The sequence below is a fragment of the Gavialis gangeticus genome, unplaced genomic scaffold (assembly GCF_001723915.1).
Source record: "Gavialis gangeticus isolate Ggan-Ray unplaced genomic scaffold, GavGan_comp1, whole genome shotgun sequence".
NCBI lineage: Eukaryota > Metazoa > Chordata > Crocodylia > Gavialidae > Gavialis > Gavialis gangeticus.
The window spans coordinates 198861800-198886424 of NW_017728992.1; the positions used below are offsets into that span (position 1 = coordinate 198861800).

Genomic DNA, 24625 nt, shown 5'->3' on the forward strand with positions numbered 1-24625 from the left:
TGGCAAAATGCTCAAGAAGATTAGATTTTGTTTTATGTATTCGAAAGAGATGTACCCTTAATTCTAATGACTATGGGACTACAAGAAACAACATTTTTTCAATTATTTTGCCTGGGTTGGTGTGATTTTTAAATACATAATGCATGATATACTAAACTAACGCACATCCCAATAAAGTTATATTTTTTTGCTTTGATCTTAAACTGAATAATGCAGCCCTAGGCTCTTAGCATATTAGTAAAGCTTCTGGTTTCTTTTACCAGGAGGAAAAACGTGTGTTATGCATTGATGCACCACACCAACTGCACTCGCCCTTCCAAATCCTAGATCTACTCATCCAAATAGGTCCCCTTATCTGCTAGGAAAGCTGCAATGTCTGATGAGAACCAGATGCAAATGATGTCACTTAAAGTTGTTTTAGTGTTTGCTGAGAACGAAGATGCATATGCTGGAAACTTTAAGCATTAAGCCATGCAGTTGTTCAGAGCAATGTATAAAAAGCCCTGAGAAACAGAAATACTTTGCAATGAGCTGGAGGCTGTGGTTTACACTGATAGCATGCTGGTAGATAACCGTGACTAGCACTAAGCTTGAATTCGGCATGACATTAGTCCTTAGGCTCATTTCTGAACAAAAAAATCAGAAGGTTGTTACTAAGAATAAAAGCCTGGGGTCCCTCTATTATAATTACATAAGATCATTAGGAGTGGTCGTATAGTATCACTACTGATGGTGTCCTGACAAAGTTCTCCCTGACAATCTAAACTAATGGAGCCCGACATGACTGGCACTTCACCTCAACCGAGTCCAGCAACACCTGTCTTTTAAAACTATAACAAAAAGTGTATAAACACGACAGTAACATATGTCGTCATTTAATTTGGCCAATGTACAATTGCCATTTCTTCTGGGGGCCAAAGACAGCTAGTTTATACAGACATCATGTCAAAATCTCCCTGACACATACCTGGTAATTGTCTACCAAGGTTTTGATCCAAAGCTCATTTATTAATAGGAAGATGGGCTACGGGCTAATAATAGGCTATGGAGCATGTTCATAAATGCCCTAACACCATTTAATGGAGTAAGCAGGTGCAACCCCTCATATGATTTGATACACAATACATCTGGCGATTAACTTTGCTTAATTACAGCCAATTTTCTGCAATTACAGCCTAGGCCCCAAGCTTTCAAGGGGGTTTATCTGTGTAAAAAGTTTTCAAGAGCTGGTAAAATGCCTTTTTTTTGTTTTGTTTTTTTTAAATGGGAAAGACAAAGAAACATTAGGCGCATATAAAAAATTTAAAGTAATTTCTTTAATTGTATCCAAGGTAGTTGGAACATTTTTTTCTTCCCAGACTGCAGACAAATTTCCCTTAGTGTCAGAGTAAACCTGACAAGTCATTATCCTAAGTTATAGTGCATGGGAGTGGGCATGGTTGTTTTACAGCATCCGACTGGCACTTTAGCTACAGAGAGATTATGCTCCTTCCTTAACACAATGCAAGCAGGTGATACTCCCACACTGTACCCCAAGTAAGGTTGCAAGTTAGCCCCTTCTGGGGGTGTAAGTGGTAATGTAAGCAACCATGTAAGCTTTAATCTAAATTATCTCCTGGGGTGAGGTGTCTCCTCAGGCTTTTCCTGCAAATCCCCCTTCCCAGAGGCAAATTCAATCCTTCTCATTTCCTGATCAGAACTAACAAGTTCCTCCAGCTTGCATGAGTCATCAGTAATTGCTCTGCATCTTTATGCGAAAATCCAGCCCTAGAGTTTTCAATAAAAGTAAGAACAAAAACAAAATGTTTGAACAGCTTATTGAAAGGAAGTGGGGGATTCTAGTTCATGATGATCTTAACTCCATACAATCAGTACCCCAAGATCTGCATGAGAGCACCAAAATGCACATCTATAGTGCATTTATAGGTGATAGTAGGTGTCAAGCTCCTGCATGAACAGCTAAATGGACTAAACCTACTGAAAATGTGCTGGAAGCCAGGCAATAGCTTGACACCCACTACCAGCCAGGAGCCTTTTTTTTTTTTTTTTTGTGTACAGGAGCCATTTTCGAAGATGACACATAAAACCCTTGAGTACCTTCTACTATTTACAGTCTCTGGTTTAGATGTATACTAATACACCATTGACTTGAATGAATATAGGAACCTACATTTCGAGAACCCAGCCCAAAAGTGTTCTTTAAATTGATACAGTTAGCTCAGTCCAGAGCAGTAGTCCCCTGGGAGGTACATGCTGTTATCAGCTACACAGATACAACTAAGATTTTGGTTTGCCCCTTGGGTTAGAAGCTCTGCTGCTGCCGCCATCAAAAAGAGCGCTCTCATGCAGATATGAAGGGAAAGCCCACAGTGGTTAAGGCTAGAATTAGACACTGTCAAATTTAATGGGTCAGCTGTCCTGGGACATATTTAGCATGGCTGATCCAGCCCACTGGACAAAATGCACGTTGCCATTGTCCTGCCCATTGATGCTGTTGGCTAACAGCTGATGTGTCCCCATGTCTTAAGGAACCTGGTCCTGCATGCCATGGGAATTCCCATGCATGTTAAGGCTACTCACTCCCTGGAGCCATGTGCCTGGCTTCTCCTTCTTACAGAGGCACGCCCCAGCCAATCACTGGGGCATGTCTCCGTAAGTAGAAAAGTTGGGGTTTTCCTATTTGCAAAGACACATGGCAGAGATTCCTGGTGACATGTCTCTGGTAAAGGGGGGAAGACAGGCAGGCACTCCTGGAGATCTAGAGGCCTGATCCTGCACCAGGATTCCTGGAACATGAAGGACTGGGCCCCTCAAGCCCCTGCAGCACTTCTCCAGGGTGGGTGGAGAGTACAGACATCTCTGGGCTGCCCACAGCCTCACACCATAAAGAAAACAGATGGCTGCTGATAAACAGGAGCACAAATCAGGACCACCTTTCTCATGTCCCCAAACATTAGGTATTTGTGGCACAATGGACATGGATGCTCGTTTGCTTAGCCTTTGGGCCACCATAAAAAAGGCAGTACAAAGGGTACAAAAGGCAAAGTCTGCTTCCATCCTAAAATGATTCGAGACACTCACTTGTCTTTCACAGATCTGTTACACTCTGGTTTCCTATTCAGTGCTGGTCAATGCGGTAAGTTCCTCTTGAAACCGCCTCCCCCCATCCTAAATAAATATTCCTCGTGTAAGTGTGTTTCAGTGGCACCTGTATTGAACTGTATGATGCATATACATCTTATTAACATTTTGGTGCATCTGGCAAACTTCCTGAAAGCCTCTAGGATGGGTCTCAAAGTCCCAAGTTTTCACTGGGCTCCATAGGCGATGCATGCCTCCTGAGGCTGGTGGGGGGCACAGCAACTGCCTGCAAGTGGTGACGTGGGTGTCGGCGGCAAGGGTTGGGCCGAGCAGGGACCATCAGCAGGCGGCCGTGGAGGTGTTGGCGGCAGAGTGGGGGAGTCCCCCCACGGCCGAATGCCAAGCCTAGAAGTGCCAGCTGCACCTCTCAAAAGGGGTGCCACCATTCTGCCTGCCCCCCGCCCGTTACATAAGCCAAGAGTGCTCACTCTCAGGAGGGGCACCAGCACTTGCAGAGGGTGCACGTGCACCTCTGTGTCCCCTATGTGCTGCCTATGCTAGGCTCTGGGGTTTTTTTGAAGAATTTCTGAGTTCTAAAAGACGCTCTGTTTCTATAGAGAAAAATATTCAGCTAGGAGTAAACTAAGCATTTTTAGCGTTATTACTTACCATGGTTTTATTACAAGCCTGATTTTTTTCCCATCAAAGTCCCCACCACTAGAGTGAAAAACTTTGCTTGTAATAGATTCATGTTTTGTTTTTTAAATGCAAGTCCTTAGTCCTTAAGGTTGCGGAGAAAACGTGAAACAAATCCATGAATCCTGGAGGTCTCAAAGCCATTCGGAAAAGAAAAGGAAACCCAAAGGTTTCCAGGAAATACTATAAAGTGTGTGAGAGGGAGAAGGGAATTTCAACTTACAATGTTATGGCTCTTTGGCTAGGGACAGAGATTACGCAAACTGGTATAAGTGACTGGAAACCAGTTCAAATCTGTAATACAGCACAAGTTCAGTGCAACTAAACTGCTTTTAAAATGGCCAAAACTAGTTTAAGATAAACCTGGGTGGATGTAGTATTAGCCTTCACTGATTTAGGTTACATCGCTTTATTGAACTTCTGTCCCAGATCCCCTCCAGATTCACATTAACTCACAGGCCCCAGCATCCCAGGATGCTTTGCACCTCCCCTACAACCCCTCCTTCTCTCACAAGGTGTGAGGGCTAGCTTTGGCCCAAGCTGTCTGCTCCAGCAGAGCAGGGAGATGTGCTCTAGAACGGCCCAGCAACTTGCTTGGGCCATTGCAGGCACATGGCTACATTTCCAGAATCAAAAGTGAATGTCTGTTCACTTGCTTATTGGTTCAGTCTGTGCAACTTAAACTAACCGACAAAGCTTGAATTGATTCAGCCTTGGGTTTTTGACTATCTGTACTTAGCCTTTAGGTTGGTAATGCTCTGTCTTAAATAATGCTTTATAATTAAAACACGCAATGTTTCCACTTCCTCCATCAATATATTTGCTCAGAGAGATCACTGATAACAGAATAAAAGCAATGTCACATATTGTTTATGCTTAAACTTTTCCCTCATTACATGGTGCTCCCTCATAGGCTGTAGGAATTAATGATGAAACACTTCCAAGGATATCTGAGGAGGAATCTTTTAAAGAAGTCTTAGCAGCTTAAACAACCCCTGCTTTGATGTTAGCCCTGTAAAGCTATCAGACTCCAGTCTGGATTGCATTAGCCCCATCCAAGTCGGTTGTTAATCCTATAACCACACAGCATGTTTTGCCTACATCCCACTTATGACAGGCATATATAAATGTTAGGAGGAAGGAAATGGTAAGAGCACCTTCAATGAAATGAAGACAAAGGAGATGAAGGCAGTAGTTTTATCCGCTTCCTGGCTAATATGATCATTTTTTTGGCTTAAGTGGAGAACAGCATTATATTATTATCATTATTAAAGGAAGTTAAGGTTTAAAATGTGGCTATGCTGCCCAGACTGCCTATGCAGAATACTTTGGTTAAACCAGAGGTTCTTCATGTAATTGGAAGAACTCCAAATAAACCCAGGATATTCTGGATGAGGCCCATTGTGTTGTATACTAGAGCTGAGTGGAAAGAGTTTTCCTATCCTATGAAAATGTTGAAGACATCAAAAGACTTTCCCAGTCCAAGGTAGAGCACAACCCTCGCCTCCCCCGCATATCAGAAAAAATAGAAAATTGAAATGTTTCAGTTTTTTTGGTTCAGACAACTCTTTAATTCACATCAGTTATAGTTTAAAACCATTTTAATCTAAATTTCCTAGCAATTCTATAACAAGTTCAGCATTATTTTTTTCTGAAGAATGATCTGACTGGGCAGATTCAGTAAGCTGTTTCAAGAAGAGGTTCAGTTTTGACAAGGTGGCACCATTTGCTTAATTATAGAAAGAAAGTTTTCCTCCAAAAAAAGTTCCCCATCAACTCAATAATTCATGCTGGTACCTGGAAGAAGCCCACAGTATGATACCGATTCTGGGACAAACTGCATATTTTTTCTTCCTGTGCCACCATAGATTTTAGGGTCGGAATGGGACCCATTAGATTGTCGAGTCTGATCCCCTGCCCTGGGCAGGAAAGAGCCAGGTATTTGTCCAATCTCCTCTTCAATACCTCCAAGGAAAGGGATAGCACCACCTCCCTTGGAAGCATATTCCACATTTTTGGCAACCCCCACTGTAGAGAATGGTTTCCTGATGTCCAATCTAAATTTGCTCTCTGTCAGTTTGTGGCCATTGTTTCTAGTTACCCCGAGGGGCACCCTGGGAAACATTGTATCCCCTATTTCCAGCTGTCCCCACCTGATGAGTTTGTAGATGGCCACAAGTTCACCTCTCAGCTTTCTCTTGTGGAAGCTGAAGAGATTCAGGTCCTTCAATCGGTTCTTGTAGGGTTTTTCTGTAGGCGTTTAACCAGATGCATGGCCCTCCTCTGAGACCTTTCCAGGTTATCTACATCCCTCTTGAAATGCGATGCCCAAAACTGGATACAGTACTCCAGCTGCAGCCTTACCAATGCCACATAGAGGGGAAGTATCACCTCTCTAGACTTGTTTGTGATGCACCTACTTATGCAAGAAGGAGTGTAGTTAGCTTTACTTATTACTTCATCACATTGGCGATGTTGTTGCATCCATAGGGATCAACCCCGCAGCAAAAATAGGAGCATTCCCATCGCTCCCAATGATACGCCTCCACAGAAGCTCTACTACCCTCAAGCTTTCCATACGGTGTCTTGGTCAAAGTTGCAGTGGGGGCTGTCCTAGAAAAATCTCTTTCGTGTCCCAGACCATGTTCTCTCATCAACCAATGCAATCTGTTTTGGACACTTTGCCGAATAACTACAAGATTGCCTGGCACTAGCTTCCTTACGCTACCCTAGTCCTCCCTGAGCAAATGCTCTAGTTTGCGGACACGGAGTGAAAGCCGTATCGGCTTCCTTCAGCTGATACGTTGGAGCAGAACTAATCCTGTTTCATAGAAAAAAAAATAGGAGTTGAGTTAATTGCTGCTCAGATGCTGCCCCTTCTGTAGCACAGTGAGTGTGACAAGGCACTGTTAAATATTACCCAGCAGTTTAGGGCAGGAAATGAAGCATTATTTTATCCACAAAATAAAATATTAGGGGAAAGACTATACCTTAACGAGGTTATTTCACTGCTGTTCAATCATTCTCAATGCAGCAGCACAGAATCCTGAGGTTCAGCAGCCCCAAATAACCGTGTACCTCAGAGGCATACCTGAACCAATCCTGGCAACAGTTATTAAAAAAATTGTTCCTTTGTGCATTTCCCTACCTTATAGCCAGATAGTTGTTATATTTACATATTTGTTCATCCAAAAAAATTGGCCCACTTCAAATCCATAGCTCCACATCTCTCTCTCTCTCCTCCCCATCCTCCCCCGATGAAGTATGGCACCTTACTCAGATTTCATAACCTGCGTCCACCTCCAAAACAGACTAATGCCTGAGCACAGCACCTAAGGCTGCATCCAGACAAGTGTAGCTGTGCAGCGTGTGGCTCCGTGAACATGTCTGCAGCACTCCAAAGTGCACTTTCCGTTGTGCTCTGCACTGCAAGGGAGCAGCATAGACTGTTTTTTTTACCCCCTGGATATCCAGAGGGTCAAAAAAACCTGGAGAGAGAAAAAGCAAAGCTGCACACGTGGCAGCAGCATGCACCGCCTGAGGCCGGAGTCTGGCTGACCAGACCTGCACTCGGCTGCTGGACAGGCCCCATGCAACACCAGCCCCAGGAAGTCCCCAGGCCTTCAAGTAAGGTTGCTGGAACCAGCCCAGTGATGGCTTCAGCCTCTCCTACCCCACCCTGGGTAACTTGTCACACACCAGCGTGTACATGGCACAAACAACTAGTGGTAGCACAAGGTGAACCACCACTACTTGTCAACTAGCAGGACAACTGGTGGTAGCACAAGGTGCACCACCACTACTTGTCCCTAAGGAACCAAACATCCATGACTCTAGACACGGCCTGAGTACCCAGAAACTCAGAAAAAGTTGAGCTCTAGATCCAAACCCCAGTTCCCGGATTACAAGTCACAATTATCCCTCCCTTACCCTGCTTTCCTCCAGTCTGGCCATGTTAAACCCACCTTTTATCAGGTGACTTTCCTCTCTGAGTCTCTCACCTGTTTGTCCAGCAATTGTAGCATACAGTCTATGGGGAATCCTGGAGGGGATTTTCAATCCTGCTCTTATCTGGTAATACCTAAAGAGAGGATCAAAAGAAAAAAAATGCTGTTACTCAGACAGCTACTCTATTCAACCTGAGAAAAACAGAACAGAGTGGGTGGCCACATGCTACTGCAGATATAGTATGAAGAACAGGATTTAAATGCTGAGGCCCTTGTTCTTTCCTACTCAGTTTTAATGATTTTTTTTTTAATTCCATTGATTTCAGTGCAGTTAATTCCTGATTTACACCACCATCAAACACAAATCCAAACTAATACCTGCCTGACAAATAAGCACCGAGAAAAGTTCTCCCTGCTTGTAAAGACAAGTGAGAAAGTCTCCATGATGCAGTGCAGCGTAATCAATCAAATGTGCCGGAAGTCAGAACAGCAAAGAAAGGAAGGAGGGAATTTTGTCAAAATAAATTAACGAATCCCCCTATTCCCAAGAAAGTTCTTTTTCAAAAACTTGTGATTAGATTGATTTTTAACGAGAAGGGAACCCTACATTTCATAAGCATTCTCCATTCTAGGTCGGTTTGCTGTCGGTAAGCAAACCCTGCATTGAATCTATTGGAGTAGTATCTAGCTACTAAGCGAGAGATGATGCCAATGAAAATGCTGCCGATGTGAGAGCAAAGGATGCTGCAGAACTTTCCATAATGTTTGCATGCATGTGCACACAATCCAAGTTGGTAAAAAGGCAAGAATATTCCCAAACAAGATCCAATATAACAAGGAATAAGAAGGCATAGAGGCTAGGACACTGCCTTCTCCAGGTTCCTGTTTCCAAAAAGCCACTGCTTCCTTTTATTGGTCATAAATTAACTTAATATCCCTGCACACAGCCTTTCCTGATGCATTTTTGGGAACAGAGTGCAGCAGGAACCCAAGGGCCTCATTTTTCTCTCCCTTACTTGCTTTTACACAGCTGAGAGGGCACCGATTTCAGCAGCGTTAGTCCTGATTTACTGTGGGGCAGTGGGGAGAGGAAAAAATCAAGCCCACGGTATTTTTTTCAGAATACAAGTACAAAGTACTATCATGGATTCACACGGGCAGAAGCAGCCTGCTTACACCATCAGCACATTTGAAACTGCCTTTGTGGGCGAATACCAATATCTGACTATGTACACATGAAGATTGGCATATATAAGGAACAGGAGAATGCTCAGTATGAGCAGACCTCAGCCAGTAACACATGTATCACGAGTTCCTCTTATAATAGGCTTATTCCCAGTAGCTGCTGCTGACTACATGTGCATCTTTCATAGCAAAAATAAAATCCTAGAACATCTGGCTCTCTGTTTTATTCCTATATGCTGAGAGATAAGAGGATAAGTAGGACTGGAAGGAGGGACGAAGTACTGGCTGACTATTCAGCTGGAAGGCAGGACACTCTCAATGTCATTTTACCCCAGGATGGCATTTGAACTCTGTTCCTGGTCTGTAGCATGACAAGGAATACATGGGTCTAAAATTATACGATTGCACCATTTGAGAGTTCGAAGTGCTCCGAGAGGCAGAGCCCTTCTTCTAAGGCTCCAGAAGTATTACCAAAATCTATTGTATCAAGTAGGGAGGTTCGCCCCTTTTCAGTTTAAAGCTAGCTTGCCATGATATTTATCCCTGTTATATTCTGCACCTCATGCAGTCATTTACTCGTGTCCCAAATGAGAGCAGAAGAGAAGCACAACGCAACCGTACCAGAATAGCAGTGCCTTGCTCTTGCAGACAGCATGACGCATCAAGTGGCTACCTCTCAAATGCACTTCGACCCCCCCTGCCCAAATTCTGGCATCAATAAACCAGCTAACAATGCTTAGTCATAATGAACACCACAAATGCTTCAGGGCCAGGACCTATCATTGACTAGCAAAGCTGGGTGAGAGTTGGGTGGAAATCATTTCCAAATCAAAAATGTTCTCATTCTGCACAGGAGGAAAGCCAAGGCTAAAAGTCCTGAAAGAGGAGAGTGGAGGAAAGGAGAGGAGAATCAATGGTCAGGGCATTCATCTGGACTGGGAACAACCCAAGTTCATTTTCCCACTTCTACTATTCTCCCATAGTTTGTGTGTGTCCTATTAAGAACTGACTATTCTCGAGTGGGAGGTCCTTGTTTCGACTGAAAAATCCACCCTGGACCTAAGCCTCCTTTCCAAATGACTGTTTCATCGCGTCTGAGATGATTCAGCCCATTGGGTTAGCACAGTTAAGGCTTACTAGTGTGTATGGCCAACCAGTGCCCAAGGGAGCAATGTGGCAAGTATTGGATCCAGTTGCCTTTGACTCCCTGCTTACAGCTGAGATGACCAAAGGCAGCCCTTGCCATGAATGCAGAGCAAGGCTCAGACTCGTGCCTCTGGAGCCATGTGAGGTAACTTCACCACTCTGCCACTATGGGCATTTATACACGTGCTCTGGAGCAGTGGGGAGGGAGGGAAGCTTTAATTAAAGTACCCCGAGCATCACATGCAGCAGCACCCCCATGCTGAAAAGATGTACACCTTGCTGGGGTCGTCTGACCCCAGTACTCTTTCCTGCCATGGCAGGGGGTCAGACTCGATGATCTGCTCGGGTCCCTTCCGACCCTAGAAACTATGAAAATGGCAGCAGGGGCACTTTAACTAAACAGCCCCCACTGGCATTTTTCAGCACAGGGAAGCTGATACATATGATGCTGGATTCTGATGGATTAACTGAGGCTGCTCTGATGCACTGCACAGAGCAACCTCACTGCACATGTACAGGTGCCCTACAACTCTCAGCTGGGACCACCAAGCAATACAAATAAAACCACAAATTTGCGGTGGAAAAAGATTTAAAAGATTTCTATCTTGAAAAATCTACATTTGAAGCTCATGATAACAGGAAATTTGTCCAATCTATTGATTTTGGAGAAGCCAGATGTCTGGTTCGTTCTTGGACAACTGAGTAAGTTAGTCATGGAGTCTGTTTATACCTCGTGGGGTGCCTTAACTACTTGGCTTTTAAAGAGACTTGGAAGTGTGAATCCAAGTGTCCAAACAAAGCAACACTGGCATCTAGCTCTTCTAAACTTTGCAGAGTATCTGCCAGTCTGTGTCACTGCTTCTACCACTCACTCAGTATTTTGGGGCTGAGAAGAAGCACTGGGAATTTCTAACAAGGCAAACAATGATAAACTATTATTGGCTGCCATCTCAAAAGCTGACAGAAGGACTGGAGTAGGAAGGATACTGGCCCTTCTGCAGGGAGACGGCTTCTTTGACTAGGGTCATTTTTTTAGCAAGCTGTTCTGAGCCTATTGGATAGGGCAGGATATAAATCTAATAAATAAGACACATAAGTCACATATTCAGGATACTTTTAAGTACTCCTCATTGAGATTCAGATTCCTGCTATTAAAGGAAAAAGAAGACTTAAGAGGTTTACTTGGCCTATGGATAGAAGCTCAGTACAGCTGGAATCAGTACTAAGCGATGCCATTACAGACTCTCCACATTTTTTTTTGTTTGCTGAATGCTTACCTACTTTATGTATTCACTCTTAATAAAATAATTACTGAACGTATAAAGTAGGCGAGCATTCAGCAAACATAATAACTAATCAGCAGTTCTACCCAACAAAGTATTTAAATCACAAGAACTCTGTTTGTTTGTTTGCTTCATTTGTTACTACTTGGATTAAATTAACTGACATTTAAATAGGGCAAAAGTAACTGAGGATAAACCTGAACATTTTTTTCTTGACCCCAGAATAATTTATCAACCAGCAGGCACCATGTGAAACACAGTTGTGATCACACTGTGTCATCACCCTGACAGTACAGTACTATACCACTTTGACAGCAACCCTTGCCTTTTTTCAATGGCAAATTATTCAAGAGTACTCATCTGTATTCCCAGAACATGCAGAACAATAGCTTCATCCAAGGGGAGCAGGGAAATGCAACAGAGACTAATAAAATCAGCAATGAGGGCTTATAAACAACCAACAGCTTATAACGAGGGCTTATAAACAACCAGAACTGGAAGAGGAAAAGAAAATGGTAAACCTGAAAGGAATTCCTTGCACAGAGATTCTATTGCATGGCTACATACAGTGGTATTCTCCCAGACCACACAGCCATCCGGCTTTTATGGACCTTATTGGTGGATTGGTAAAAGGATTTCACTGTGCTTCTATTTCTGAAGCTGCCTGGGATGGAAGAGAGCTTGGATCAACAATGCAACAAATGGAATGCATACTCCATATGGATGGCTATAAGCCATAAGGAGTCTTCCCATCAACTTGAACAGACCTTTGATCCTGCCTGTATATGATATTGGGCATACAACATTGGCAAAAATAGCATGGAGATTTGTATACATCCTTTTCTTTAAGTAAATGTCTATGAATTTGAACAGATGCATGCACTGGAATATGTTTTTAACGTTCGGTATTGCATCATTAGAAATGTGTTACAGGCAATCCTCGACTTGCAACGTTTCGCACTTACGTTTATAAATTGACACCCTGTTTCAACTTTATGATGTCAGGTTTGACTTTACAATGCTTGATCCGATGACACGCCATGCCAGTGAACAAGTCTGCTGCGTCGCTCATCTCCCTGGACAACTTCTGTCCAAGCTTCCTTGGACACTTTCTTTAAGAAAGCAGACAAGACTGCAGAAGAACCTGCAGCCAGGACTCCTGTTAAGACGCCAAACAAGAACCCTTCAAAAAGTCTAACTAAGAGCCCTTCAAAAAGTCCAGCCAAGTCACCTCAAAGAAGTCCTTCCAAATCAATATGATTGCTATTTACAATATAAATACATTAATATAGCTATATTACTCATCTATAATTGATCAAATACAAAATTCTGGTGTATTTTTGGTGAAAATAGGGTATCAGACCTTGGTTCAGGAACCAATCCCCCATTTATAACTTTGTTTCTTATAAGAAAATCAATTCCAAGTTACAACGCTGCGACTTAAGACAAGGTTTTCAGGAACCAATTGCGTCATAAGTCCGAGGACTGCCTGTACAGTACTCTAGCAGTACTGGAGACAGACCAGCTCCTCTGAAATGCACCCTTCTGCAGAAGGCCAGCACACAGACTGTGAACTAGTTAAATCCATTTCAACTCTTAAATGAAGACTTCAGCAACACAGAAGCAGTGTGAAGGCTTCAACAGCCTGCCAAGCTTTACAATGAGACTGGAAGGAAAGAATAATAAAAAAAACCCACGGAGGTAAATGAAAAACAGGAGATGAAACATGAGTTTAGCAAACGTGGATCATTCCAAGCTAATCTGATACTATTCTTGCCTAAAATAGGTGGCTTTACACACAAAATAAACTACAATAGGTGTGATTTCTCTGGACTTAACACAGAACATCTAATGCAGTGCCATATAAGAATGTAGGGCAGATCCTGTTCCACCTTTTGATATCCAATTGGATTTAGGACTTAATATGATTTTATCCCACCCGGTTTAAATCCTGAAAAACACTACTGCTGAAACACACAATACTATGATGTTGAACAGCAACAAGGGATACACTCCTCCTTTCCCCCATAATGTTTGTATTGGTTGGTTTTCAGGGTCTCAAGCAGAGTTGAATAAAATGACACTTAAGCACCCAAACACACTTCTGTACCTAACTGGTGGAACAGAATCGCATCTTTACTAGTTAAGCCAAACCAGATGCACAAATGGAGTGACCAGGAAGGAGATCCTGTTTTACAAGAGAAGACTAAAGGGGCTTGGCTTATTCCTCTTGCTGAGAAGACTCAAAGAGAAACCACTGCTCTCTAAAAGTGTATTTCAAGAATAAATATCAGGGAGGGGAAAGGGCTTTCTAAGATAAAGGGTGACATTAGCCCAAACACAAAATAGATATTAAACTGGCCAAGGATGTGTTTTAGCAGGAAATAAGTTGGTTTCTAACCACCAGAGGACAGCAGTTCTGGAGTAGCCTTCCAAAAGTATTGACTAGGGTGTTAAAATGCAGTTTGAAATGGATTATCACATGATGTGCTCACTGCTTTCTATGTTCCTAAAACAATTTGAATTTTAAATCTTGTTCATCCAAGTCCAGGAGCAGTTGTTCCTTGACAGCCTGCCTTGACACAGATACATGGAAATATTCATACCTTGTTTTTCCATGTGTTTTGCCTTTTGTGGTACATCAAGCTGCAGAATATGGATCTCCTAAAGGCACTGCCCGCTTCTGGTGGATGCTTTGGGTGGGCTGAGACGTATGAGGCAGCAGAAACCCTGCTCCAGCACACAAGATGCCTGTATTCTTGGCACTGCCTTATCTTTTGATAAACTAGTCCTAAACCAAGGACTCTAGCAGTTGTTAGGTCCCACTCAAGAGTTCATGAGTTTCATCTCCTTGAGTTTTCAGGTCTAGCTGGGCTTTTGACTAGCAAATAACCATACATGCAATGCTACCACAGTAGAAACTTCAGACAGCATGTGGAAATCTGCCCCATCACACCTTGCACAGCACATACATCAAATGAAGGACAGGCCTTATTCCAAAGAATTCACAGCCTATATGGAAAGGGAAGAAAAACAGTGGGAGGGGGAAATGGAGGAGTGATACAACTTGCCCACGGTCATACGCAACACATTGTCAGCAAAGCCAGGAACAAAATTTGGGTTTTCTATAGGCATACCAGTGCCCAAGCCAGTAGAATACACTGCTCTGTTGATTCCTAAACTGGCAGGGAACCGGATTAACAGTCTGTTCTGTTTCTAAACTCTTCGACTGTATAAGCAACAGATGTTAAAGTATCTTAAATAGTTGTCTGTTGTAGCTATTTGCTTTTCTTTTTCCTTTGATCTGTTCCATGGCAAACGGCATAGTAAAAATAAGTGTCCTTATACTGATTTCCTTTAAATAATGGAATGATTCCACTGTACCCAAAAAATAATAATGAATTGGCTATGAGAGGTTTCTACTTTCTGGGGAAGCACTGGCTAGTAGACAAAGAGAGCAGTGTCTTACCAGAATTGATTCATCAGCAGAGGGTGCATCTACACATGCAATGAATGTGCCTGCATTTTCTGTGCAGAAAATCCACGCACATTAAAAGCTGTGGCCCTGCTTTCATCCGAGTGTGTGCCTGTCGGGAGCAGATCATAGAAATGCAGGCCTGGAAGGGACCTTGAAAGATCATCGAGTCCAGTCCTGCCCTGCTCTAGTAGGAACGCAGCTGAGATCAAATGATCCCAGCAAGGTGTCTATCCAATCTACTCTTGAAGACTTCTGGGCACCCTTAATCTGGAGCAGACTTCCCAAGGTGGTGCAGACCCCAACCTAATTTGCTCCCAACCAGAGCAGTTTACTCCAGGGCTGATCTTGCCCTGCTCACCTCCCCCCTGCCCGCATCAGCCAGGGGGAGCTCCAGGCTCCCTTGGGTGCTAGCTGAGAGCTAGCAGGATGTGTCCCAATCACCACATGGCTGGGAGGCAGTGTCCTGTTGAGCTGCAACAGCTCTCCCCACTCCCTGTGATCCTGGACTGACCAGGAACAGTATGTTCTCGGTCAGCATCTACATATGCACTTCAGCACATTGTTTTAAATGCACTGATTTCTACTACCTGTATATACAGGTACTAGAAGATGGCAAATTAGACTAATCCACTGTGCAGTAATTGCTGCGTACATGTACAACATGCTACTTTGCTAAGCAATAGATTAGTCTAATGCACAGTAATGAGCCTCGTGTAGATGCACCCACTGTAGAGGCAGGTTTGTATTCCATCAAAGGTGCTACTGGTGTGTTACCAGTAGCACTAATGAAACATTCATGCGTGCGTTGTACAATTTCTTGCAGCTTCTGTTGACAATCAGACATTATAGTATGCAGCACTCTAAAATACCACACATCCAGTTACGATGAATAGTCTGTGTGCCTGTGCATGTCATCATGAACTACACAGAAACAGCCTCTTGCTTTGGATAACTCCTGACAAGCTGAAAGGCTCACCTTTTAGTTTGGGCCTTGTTAATTGTACTAAACAAACACCAGCATAATCATAGAATCAATGAGTCGGAAGGGACCTAGACAGATCATCCAGTCCGACCCCCCGCCACGGGCAGGAGCGAGCACTGGGGGTGGCAGGGGTCATAAGACCCCAGCCAGGTGCCTGCCACCAACAAACCAACTCTATGCTAGCACCCTAATTTCATTGGGAATGGCCGGAGCTCTTTGTACAGCTAAAGGGGCAGTGTGCCAGCAACTCGCATCAGAAAAACCTCTCAACTGAATGATTGTTTTGCATATAGCTGAGGCTATGCATTATACTAGAAGACGAGGCAAAAAAAAAAAAAAATTGGCAAAAGAAGAGCAAAAGTATTCCATAGAAAGAATATGAGAAGCTCCAACCATGAGAGCTGGTTCATCAATAGAGTTTCGACCCTGAAATTTCTGCAACAAAGAACAAATTTCCATCCCTTGAAAACTTTGTTATCTGGCAATAATAGAGTTTTAATCTACGAGGACTAGCACCTTTTGGATTCGGGAGGGACATGAAACAGCCTATGCAAATTCTAACAGTGTCCAATTACGTTGTCATTGCTATCTATATTTCAAAGCCCAAATGAAACATTATCATCTGGTCTGACTTCCTGCAAAAAAACAGGTCATAGAATTTCATCCAGAGACTAAATACAAGCTAAACATGCTCACTATGGCTGGAATACCTGATTCTGGTGACCTGGCTTCTGAGTGCTTGAAAAAAGAATGTGCGCTAAGAACTTAAAAGGTATTTCTAGTTCTCAAAGTGGACCTGATCACAGGAAATATGGCAAAGAAACCAAAGTCTAGTGCGAGTGTCATATAGAGATGCTTCAGAGAACAACACTGCTCCAGTATTATTATTTATAGTAAAGAACTGATCCCTGGTGCCAGATGGATTCAGAAGCCTGTTTGCACACATTTTAGAGACAGGTAAAGGATGGGACAAGGGAACCAGTATTATCCCGTTTGATGAACTTGGACCCAGAGAAATTAAACAATTTGCTTGGGGTGTGTGAAACTGGCCCTATTTGATTTAGATTTGGCCCAAATCGGGGACGGTGATTCGATTAGTTGATATGGATCGCTGTCCTTGATTCAATTTGGCTGAATCCGAATCTGAAGATTCAACGCCGATTTGGAAAATCAGCAATTCGGCCATAGGCACAGCTTCAAATGTTTTTTCTACATACCTTGAGGTACCAGGCAGCTTGTGAATGCTGCGATGGTGAAGCAGATACAGCATCCCACAGGAGCACGGGGAGCCCCCCAGCATGCTCAGCGGTGAACCTGGAAATGGACTGGAAGTACCAGTGATCAGCGATTGGTCACGGGGGGCCCTGGGTGCCCCCCGGACCCAGGAGGCACCAGTTGCCAAGCCAGAGGGATGTGGGGGGGCCCCCAGCACACTTCCTGGAAGACCTGGAAGTGGACTGGAAGTGCTTCCAGTCCACTTGCGGATCTGTTGCCAAACACACTGGGGACCCCCCAAGTCTCCTGTGGGAGGCTCCATCCACCCCAGCATTGTAGCATTCATAAACCACCTGGTACCTTGAGGTATGTAAAAACAACATTTAAAGCTGTGTCTATGTCTCAATCTTTCCAAATCTCTCTGAAACAATTCGGAGAGACTAAAAGGTATCCTGATTCAATTCGGATTTGGAAGTTCGGCCACCAAACCAGGGCGAATCTTCTCCAAATCGAATCAGTGACCAAAGCTTCGCACAGCCCTACAACTTGCCCGAAGTCACGTGGGAAGTCTGTGGCAGTCAGTCATTGAAGCCAAATCTGATTGCCACTAGGGGTACATCTACGGATGCACTTTAATGTGCATTAGCCTATTTCAATGTGCATTAAAGCACTGCTTTAAAAAACACGCTTTTTACTTAATGCACATTAAAATAGGCTAATGTGCATTAAGCATCACTTAAAAGTGTGCTCTTTAGTTAATGCACATTCAGACAGGCTAATGCACATTTTCCTAGTACCTCACAATGGAGGGTGCCTGTACACGAGCGGAGGCTGCTCCGACGCACTGTAATTACAGCATGTTGGACCAGATTTGATTAACTGAGTCTGCTGGAACGTGGTAATTACTGCACTTCACCAGCCTCCTGCAACTTGTGTATCGGTGTCTGCACACTTAAAAAAAAAAAAAAAGCAGCAGGGGCATTGGAAATAAATCTAATACCATGAGCTTGAGTTCCAGTGCCCCTGCCACCATGTTTAAGTATAGGGACGCTGATACATGAGATGCTGAGGCGCTTTAATTAGAGCGGCTCTTAAAGCCACTCTAATTAAAGCACCCCCACCAGGCCTGGAGCATGTGTAAATGTGCCTTAGAGTGCCTAAACCTCAGCCTCAAAACTAAACCAAAGGAATTAGCAAAGAACCAACTGTGTCTTCCAATGCAGCCTGATTTAATTAGCATTAATATATACACAATCCATTTATTATGGCCAAAGAACAAGCTAAGGCATTTTCAAGCTGCCTCTGGGAATGACTCTTTCAAGCTTCCTTTTTTTTTTTTTAATGAACAGACACAAAACATTTATTTTCCCAGATTGCAAGTATAAACACAACCCATTGCACCAGTATATTTCCCACCATTTAATCAATTTAAGGGGACTTAGCAAGTGCATTATGATGCGACTTTAACTACATAATCTCAGATAGCATAATAACAACTCATGCTGTTTATTTTTTTTATACAAGATTGGAAAGCACACGTTAAAAGTGGCAGCCCTTTATTCTTTCTTTCATTTGTGGCCCATCTTGCAGACACCTGATTTCAGCACACATTGTCTGGCATATGGCAAGCAGAACGCAGTTCAACAAGATGTTAGAAATTACAACTTACCGTCACAAAGGGGAACAAAAATGTTCACCCTGACTTAAGAAACACAGTGCCATTCTATCATTAAAACAGCGTGCTTTAATAATGCACATGCAAAAGATAGCAATAATTCCAGCATTTCACTAGTTTCAATACTTGGGAAATTACTGGAGCAAATGATAAAGAAGTGAATCTGTAAACAGCTGAAGGTACAAAAGCTGACCATTAGCACCCAGGATGGATTTGTTCAGAGCAAGCCAGGCCAGAACAACTTGACCTCCTTCTTTGATAAAGTGACTAGCTGGGTGAATGAAGGAAATGCAATAGATGCATTATAGTGGGGGGGGGGTTCCACATACCACATGCCCTTAAATAAAACGCATATCTTGTATTTGGAAGCTAGAATGTAAAAAAAACATTTTTTCCAGTGTCATGGCATAAAGCAAGTCCCCCTGGAAACAGCATGCCTGGGAATGCGGCATCCCAGAAGACAGTCTGGGTGAGACATCAGGAACTGTCTGGTCTGGCAGGACAGCAGCAAAACTGAGCACCAGATTCTTGCAAGGGCAGTAGCAAGACTGTTACTTCTTTTCTGTCCAGTATGATTTACAGGAACTTAAAGCGCTGTTTCCATACCACAAGTCTCATCAAGATAGGACAGACGGCATGCAGCAGCTCCGTTGCTCTAAGCCAGACCCAAGTGCTCAGGCTGGGAGAAGTTTAACACTGCTCTGTGCAGCCCCAGGGAGAAGCAGCCATCCTGGCAGCTGAGTCACAGCAGCTGCTCACTTACATGTGTCCCATGTTTGTACTTCAGCAAAGAAAAATCAGCTTCCCTGTTTCACATATGCACTCCGATTTTGGAGGCCTGATTTTAGGGGGAGAAAGTACATGCGGGATGTGAGTAAATATCATACTTAGACTTTAGGAAGACTTTTGATATAATTTCACATGACATTCTCATAACTAAACTGGAGAATTGTGGGCTTGATAAAATTACTGCAGTGTGGATATATAATTGGCTCAACAACTTCAAGCGAAGGATAATTATAAATGGATCAATGTCACAACAGCAATAGGTTTCAAGTTCAGTTCTACAAGAATCTGCCCTTGGTATAGACACATTTTTTTTATTAACAATTTGATGCCAAAACAGAGCTCCTCTTGATCAAATTTGCAGATAACATGAAACTAGGAGGTGGTGCCAACACTCTGGAGGATAGAAGTAGAATTACGGAGTCTTGGTAGACTAGAGATCTGGGCTAGAGACAACAGGATGTAGCTGAATGCACACAAGTGTAAGGTGCTACACCTAGAGCAGTGATTCTCAAACAGGGTGTCATGGTTACTAGGGTAAAAAAGAAGGGTAAAGGTATTACTCCATATGCAACTCATTGCCACAAGTGGCAACAGTGTGTTTCAGGTAGGCAAGGTCTACCCCTGTCAGAAAAATCATGTGGTCAATCTGGTAAGTACTGTGTGCTTCTGCCATATTGGAATCCAAGATGACTGCTGTGAATTTATGTTTTGGTCCATATTTCAGCCCCCCAGTAGCATTAGAAAATTAATTCCAATGAAGAAACCAACATTGTGTGAATTGAAGAGATCAATCGTAATAGTTTCATAGATAGTAGGGTCGTAAGGGACCTGAGCAGATCATCAAGTCTGACCCCCTTCCATGGCAGGACAGAGTACTGGGGTCAAACAACCCCAGCAAGGTGTTCATCTAGCCTTGTCTTAAAGACCCCCAGAGTAGAAGCCAGCACCACTTCTCTTGGAAGTTGGTTCCAGATCCTAGTCACCCTGACCGAGAAGTAGCGCCTCCTGATGTCTAGTCTGAATCTCCCCTCTGCCAGCTTGTGACCGTTATTTCTAGTCACTCCTGGCAGTGCTTGGGGGAACAGGGACTCCCCCAATGCCTGCTGATCCCCCCTGACTAGTTTGTAACAGGCCACTAGATCCCCCCTCAGCCTTCTCTTGTGGAGGCTGAACAGGTTCAGGTCCCGTAGCCTCTTTTCACAGGGTCTGCCCTGCTGCCCCCTGATCATGCGAGTGGCCCTCCTCTGGACCCTCTCCATGTTGTCCACATCCCTCTTGAAGTGCGGCACCCAGAACTGGACGCAGTACTCCAGCTGCGGCCTGACCAGTGCCGCATAGAGGGGGAGGATCACCTCCTTGGACCTGCTCGAGATGCATCTGTGGATGCATGACAAGGTGCGGTTGGCCTTCCTGACGGCGTCCCCACACTGCCGGCCCACATTCATCTTGGTGTCAGTGATGACTCCAAGATCCTTTTCTGCCTCTGCACTGACAAGAAGGGAGTTCCCCAGCCTCTAGGTATGCTGCTGTTTCTTCCTCCCCTGGTGCAGCACCTTGCACTTGTCAGTGTTGAATCCCATCCTACTCTCATTTGCCTACCCCTGTAACCTGTCTAGGTCTGATTGCAGCCTATTCCTCCCTTCTAGCATGCCCACTTCCCCCCATATCTTAAGTGTCATCAGCAAATTTGAACAGGGTGCTTTTTACCCCCTCGTCCAAGTCATTGATGAAGATGTTGAACAGTGAGGGCCCAAGGACCAAGCCCTGGGGGACCCCACTGCCCACATCCCTCCAGGTCAAAAATGACCCATCCACCACCACTCTCTGGGTGCGACCCTCCAGATAGATAATATTTCTATCATAGTAACCATACTGGATTCCAAGATGGTTGCTGCAAATTTAGTTTGTTCATTATTAGATATCTGAAAGGTTTGAAAAATTGCTACATCAACTGTTCCATTTCAGATTATCTCAACACGAAAACCTCCAATGGAGACTGTCAACAAGAGACTCACCCTTATCATCCTAAAGCAAATGTTATAAATGGAGCTGACAGCAAAGTGCAAGAGGTACGACTCAAAATCTACAAGATGTACCATGTGTCTCTGTGGCAGGGCTCCCTTGGTGCTTGCCACTTTAAGAGGTTTGAGCAGGCTGTGGAGCAGCTGGCAGGTGTGGTGAGGTCCAATTAGGCAGTCACATGACTGCAAGAGGGCCCTGGATTGGAGGAGGACTAGAGAACTTCAGTAAAAGCCCCAGCTCTAAGAGCTGAGTTGGCAGGTGCAACCGGCCAGAGTACTGCTGCTTCCAGAACACCTGGTCCTGGGGAATGACCTAAAACCACACCCTACTGGGGCTGGATGGTGTGGTGGGGTGTCCTGTGGCAGGGCAGTCTTCAGGAAATGCCACATCTGTGCCTCCATAGTGAAATGTGAGTATGGGGCAACACAAACCTCAGCCCCCTGATGCTTTGTGGGTGACCCCATGGAGGGGAAAGGCTAAGGGAGCACACCCCAAAAGAAAAGCACAGGGCCAAGGTCTACAGATTGCGGCCTGAGGTCCATGGGGCATAAAGCCTTGAAGCCCCAGTGAGGGTGAGGTGTAGTAGTCCAAGTGAGGGGGTGGAATGAGAGCCAGAGGCCACAGAGTAGGGTCCACAGGGGGCCTGAAGGACTTTGTATAGGCTGGCCAGAGTAGAGGCCCAGTGAGGGGCAGATAGAGAGACAGAGAGAGAGAGAGAAAGTCCAGTGAAGGTGGAACAGCAGGCCCAGGAGGGGTCCAGAGTAACTATGTGGTCCATGAGCTCAGAAGATGGACCTATATGGGAGAGGGTTAGCTGCCAAGAACCTACCCATAAAATCTACACTGGCCAGTGCTGGGGCCAGGACCAGGATGGTCAAAGGGCCTGGGCTCCCACTGCAAGGGATAGTCAGAGCTAGGGGCTTGGATTCCCAACTGGCCTATAGGCGAGCCCAGGGCCTGTGAGGCCAAAGGTCCTGGAGGGGCCAATTGCCAAGATGGAGAGGTCTAGGGGGGAGGGAGGTTTGCAGCCCAGGATGATGGTGGAGGTTAGGTCGCCTGAGTAGGAGGGAGCCAGAGCCATATAGTGATGCCATTGGTAAGGCATGGGACACTGTGTAGGGATGGTGTGGAGCCGTGTATTACACCATTGGCATTGGGGCATTAAATGGGCAGCCTCCCGCCTAGGAACAACTTACATCGAAGGCATGGCAAAAAAGTCAGGTGGGAGGACTGCCCTAGACAGGTGGGTGGGCCAGCCTTGAGACAGCCCCCTGTCTCAGTCTCAAAGTAGGTTTGCAGATAACAATTAGCCAAAATACACCTCTGGGAACTGCACTAATTTACGCACTCATTCAACATAGGACAGTTGCCGAATTAGACACTTTGGCAGTTTTCTTGACAGACTATCACGTTGTCCTGTGCAACATCTCAAAAGCCTCAATTGGCACCATTCTTGCTACAGTTCCTTTGCACACAAGGGACACACTGAGAGACCGTTAAGAAAGTCATGCAAGGTAGAAGGTGAAAGGGAAACCCTACGAACAACTCAAGTGATGGGCACACTAGGACAAACAAATCATCTACTTTAGCAGTTCAATGGAGGATATGCAGATTCTGTCAGAAACATTCTAATAAGAAGAGACTGAGGCAAGTCTCATCTTTTTCAATCAGAAAATCTGCAATACACAATTCAATCTGCAAATACACAAACTGGCAGAGAAGAATGAAGTGTTGTGTTGCCAAATTGATGTTGAAAATCTAATAGTTGCTGCAGCATGTTATGATCCTGAATGCAGGCAAGAGGCACAATGGAAGCAATAAGTCTCTCATTCCCATTTGCCTGTGGAGATTGTGCAGAAAGATATTCTTCTTTCTCCTGAAGCGAAAGTATGGCATCAAGTGACTGATGAACTAGATGCTGATTTTGCATAGAAAAAAAGTGTATAGTCTGACAGATACACTTGAAAGATATTGCAATTTAGTAGAAGATGAAGGTGATGAACTTCTAACCATGCCAAAACAAATGGAGCGAGAACTTCAGATTTACTAAAAGACAACCATTCAGTTTTAGCACCAAAGAAATACAAATCTTCCACTCTGTCTTCTGAACCATGACAACTGGTAAAGATATACAAGCAGTTGTAACTTTTCAGATAAAGGAGGATCAAGGCACTGACCTGAAGTTCAGGAAGAGTTTTCAGACACATGAAACTTGTACTATGCTCCATCTAAATAAAATCAAATCAGACTTGAAAGATATCCCATGAAGGGATACAGCAACTTGAATAAAAAGCAAACTCAAAAACGTGTTCTTGATATACTTTACAGTGATTCATTTGATTTTGGAAGATGACAATGCCAACTTAGATGTGCTATCAGAGGATGCAAAATAGCATTTGAAGCAATATGGAATAATTTGATAAACAAATTCCTGGTGTGGTTATCCAGTTCCCGCAAAGGATTAGATTATGATGTCGTTAACCAACTTTCCAGTAGCAGAGCTGTTGTGTTCAGAAACCATGACTGAAGTAGGAAGAAATGCGGTGAAAGAAGTATTAGGGCATCTGCCTACAACCGTCACAACTTGAAGAATTTGTGAAAGAACACTTTCACAAGGTACAGTCAAGTTCTGGATGAACTAGTTGGAAGTAGTCAAAACTTGCCTGTGCTTCATCAGGGCTGAACATGAAGGCAACTGGCACGCACATTTATGCACCTCTGAATTCATGGATTGTGAGGCCAGAAGGGACCTTGGAAGATCATCAGGTCCAGCCCCCTGCACTAAACAGGAAAGATAACTGGGGGGTAGGTGACCCCAGCAAGGCAACTGCCTAGTCTCCTCTTGACGATTTTTAGGGTAGACAATTGCACCACCTCTGGAGGGACATTATTCCCCAGTCCGGACACCCTGACTGTGAAAAAGTTTTTCCTAATGTTGAGTCTAAATTGGTCTTCCAGGAGTCTGTGGCCATTACTCCTGGTTTTCCCTTCGGGTGCCCTGGTGAACAGTTGCTCACCCAGCCCTTGATGTACTCCCCTAGTGTAGCAGTAAGCTGATACCAGGTTCCCTCTCAGCCTTTTCTTGAGGCTGAAGAGTCCCACATCCCTCAGCCTTTCCGCGTATGG

The 24625-nt window shown here is 44.2% G+C and overlaps 1 protein-coding gene across 2 annotated transcripts in view; it reads right to left on the minus strand.

Annotated features, from left to right (window-relative positions):
- The window catches only part of FAM135B (family with sequence similarity 135 member B), a 369078-nt gene that overhangs the window by 184664 nt on the left and 159789 nt on the right, over nucleotides 1-24625 (minus strand). For both annotated transcript variants that reach the window (XM_019528199.1, XM_019528198.1), the window contains exon 3: nucleotides 7779-7858. In XM_019528199.1, the coding sequence (XP_019383744.1) occupies nucleotides 7779-7858 (80 nt within the window). The remainder of the gene's footprint in view (nucleotides 1-7778; nucleotides 7859-24625) is intronic.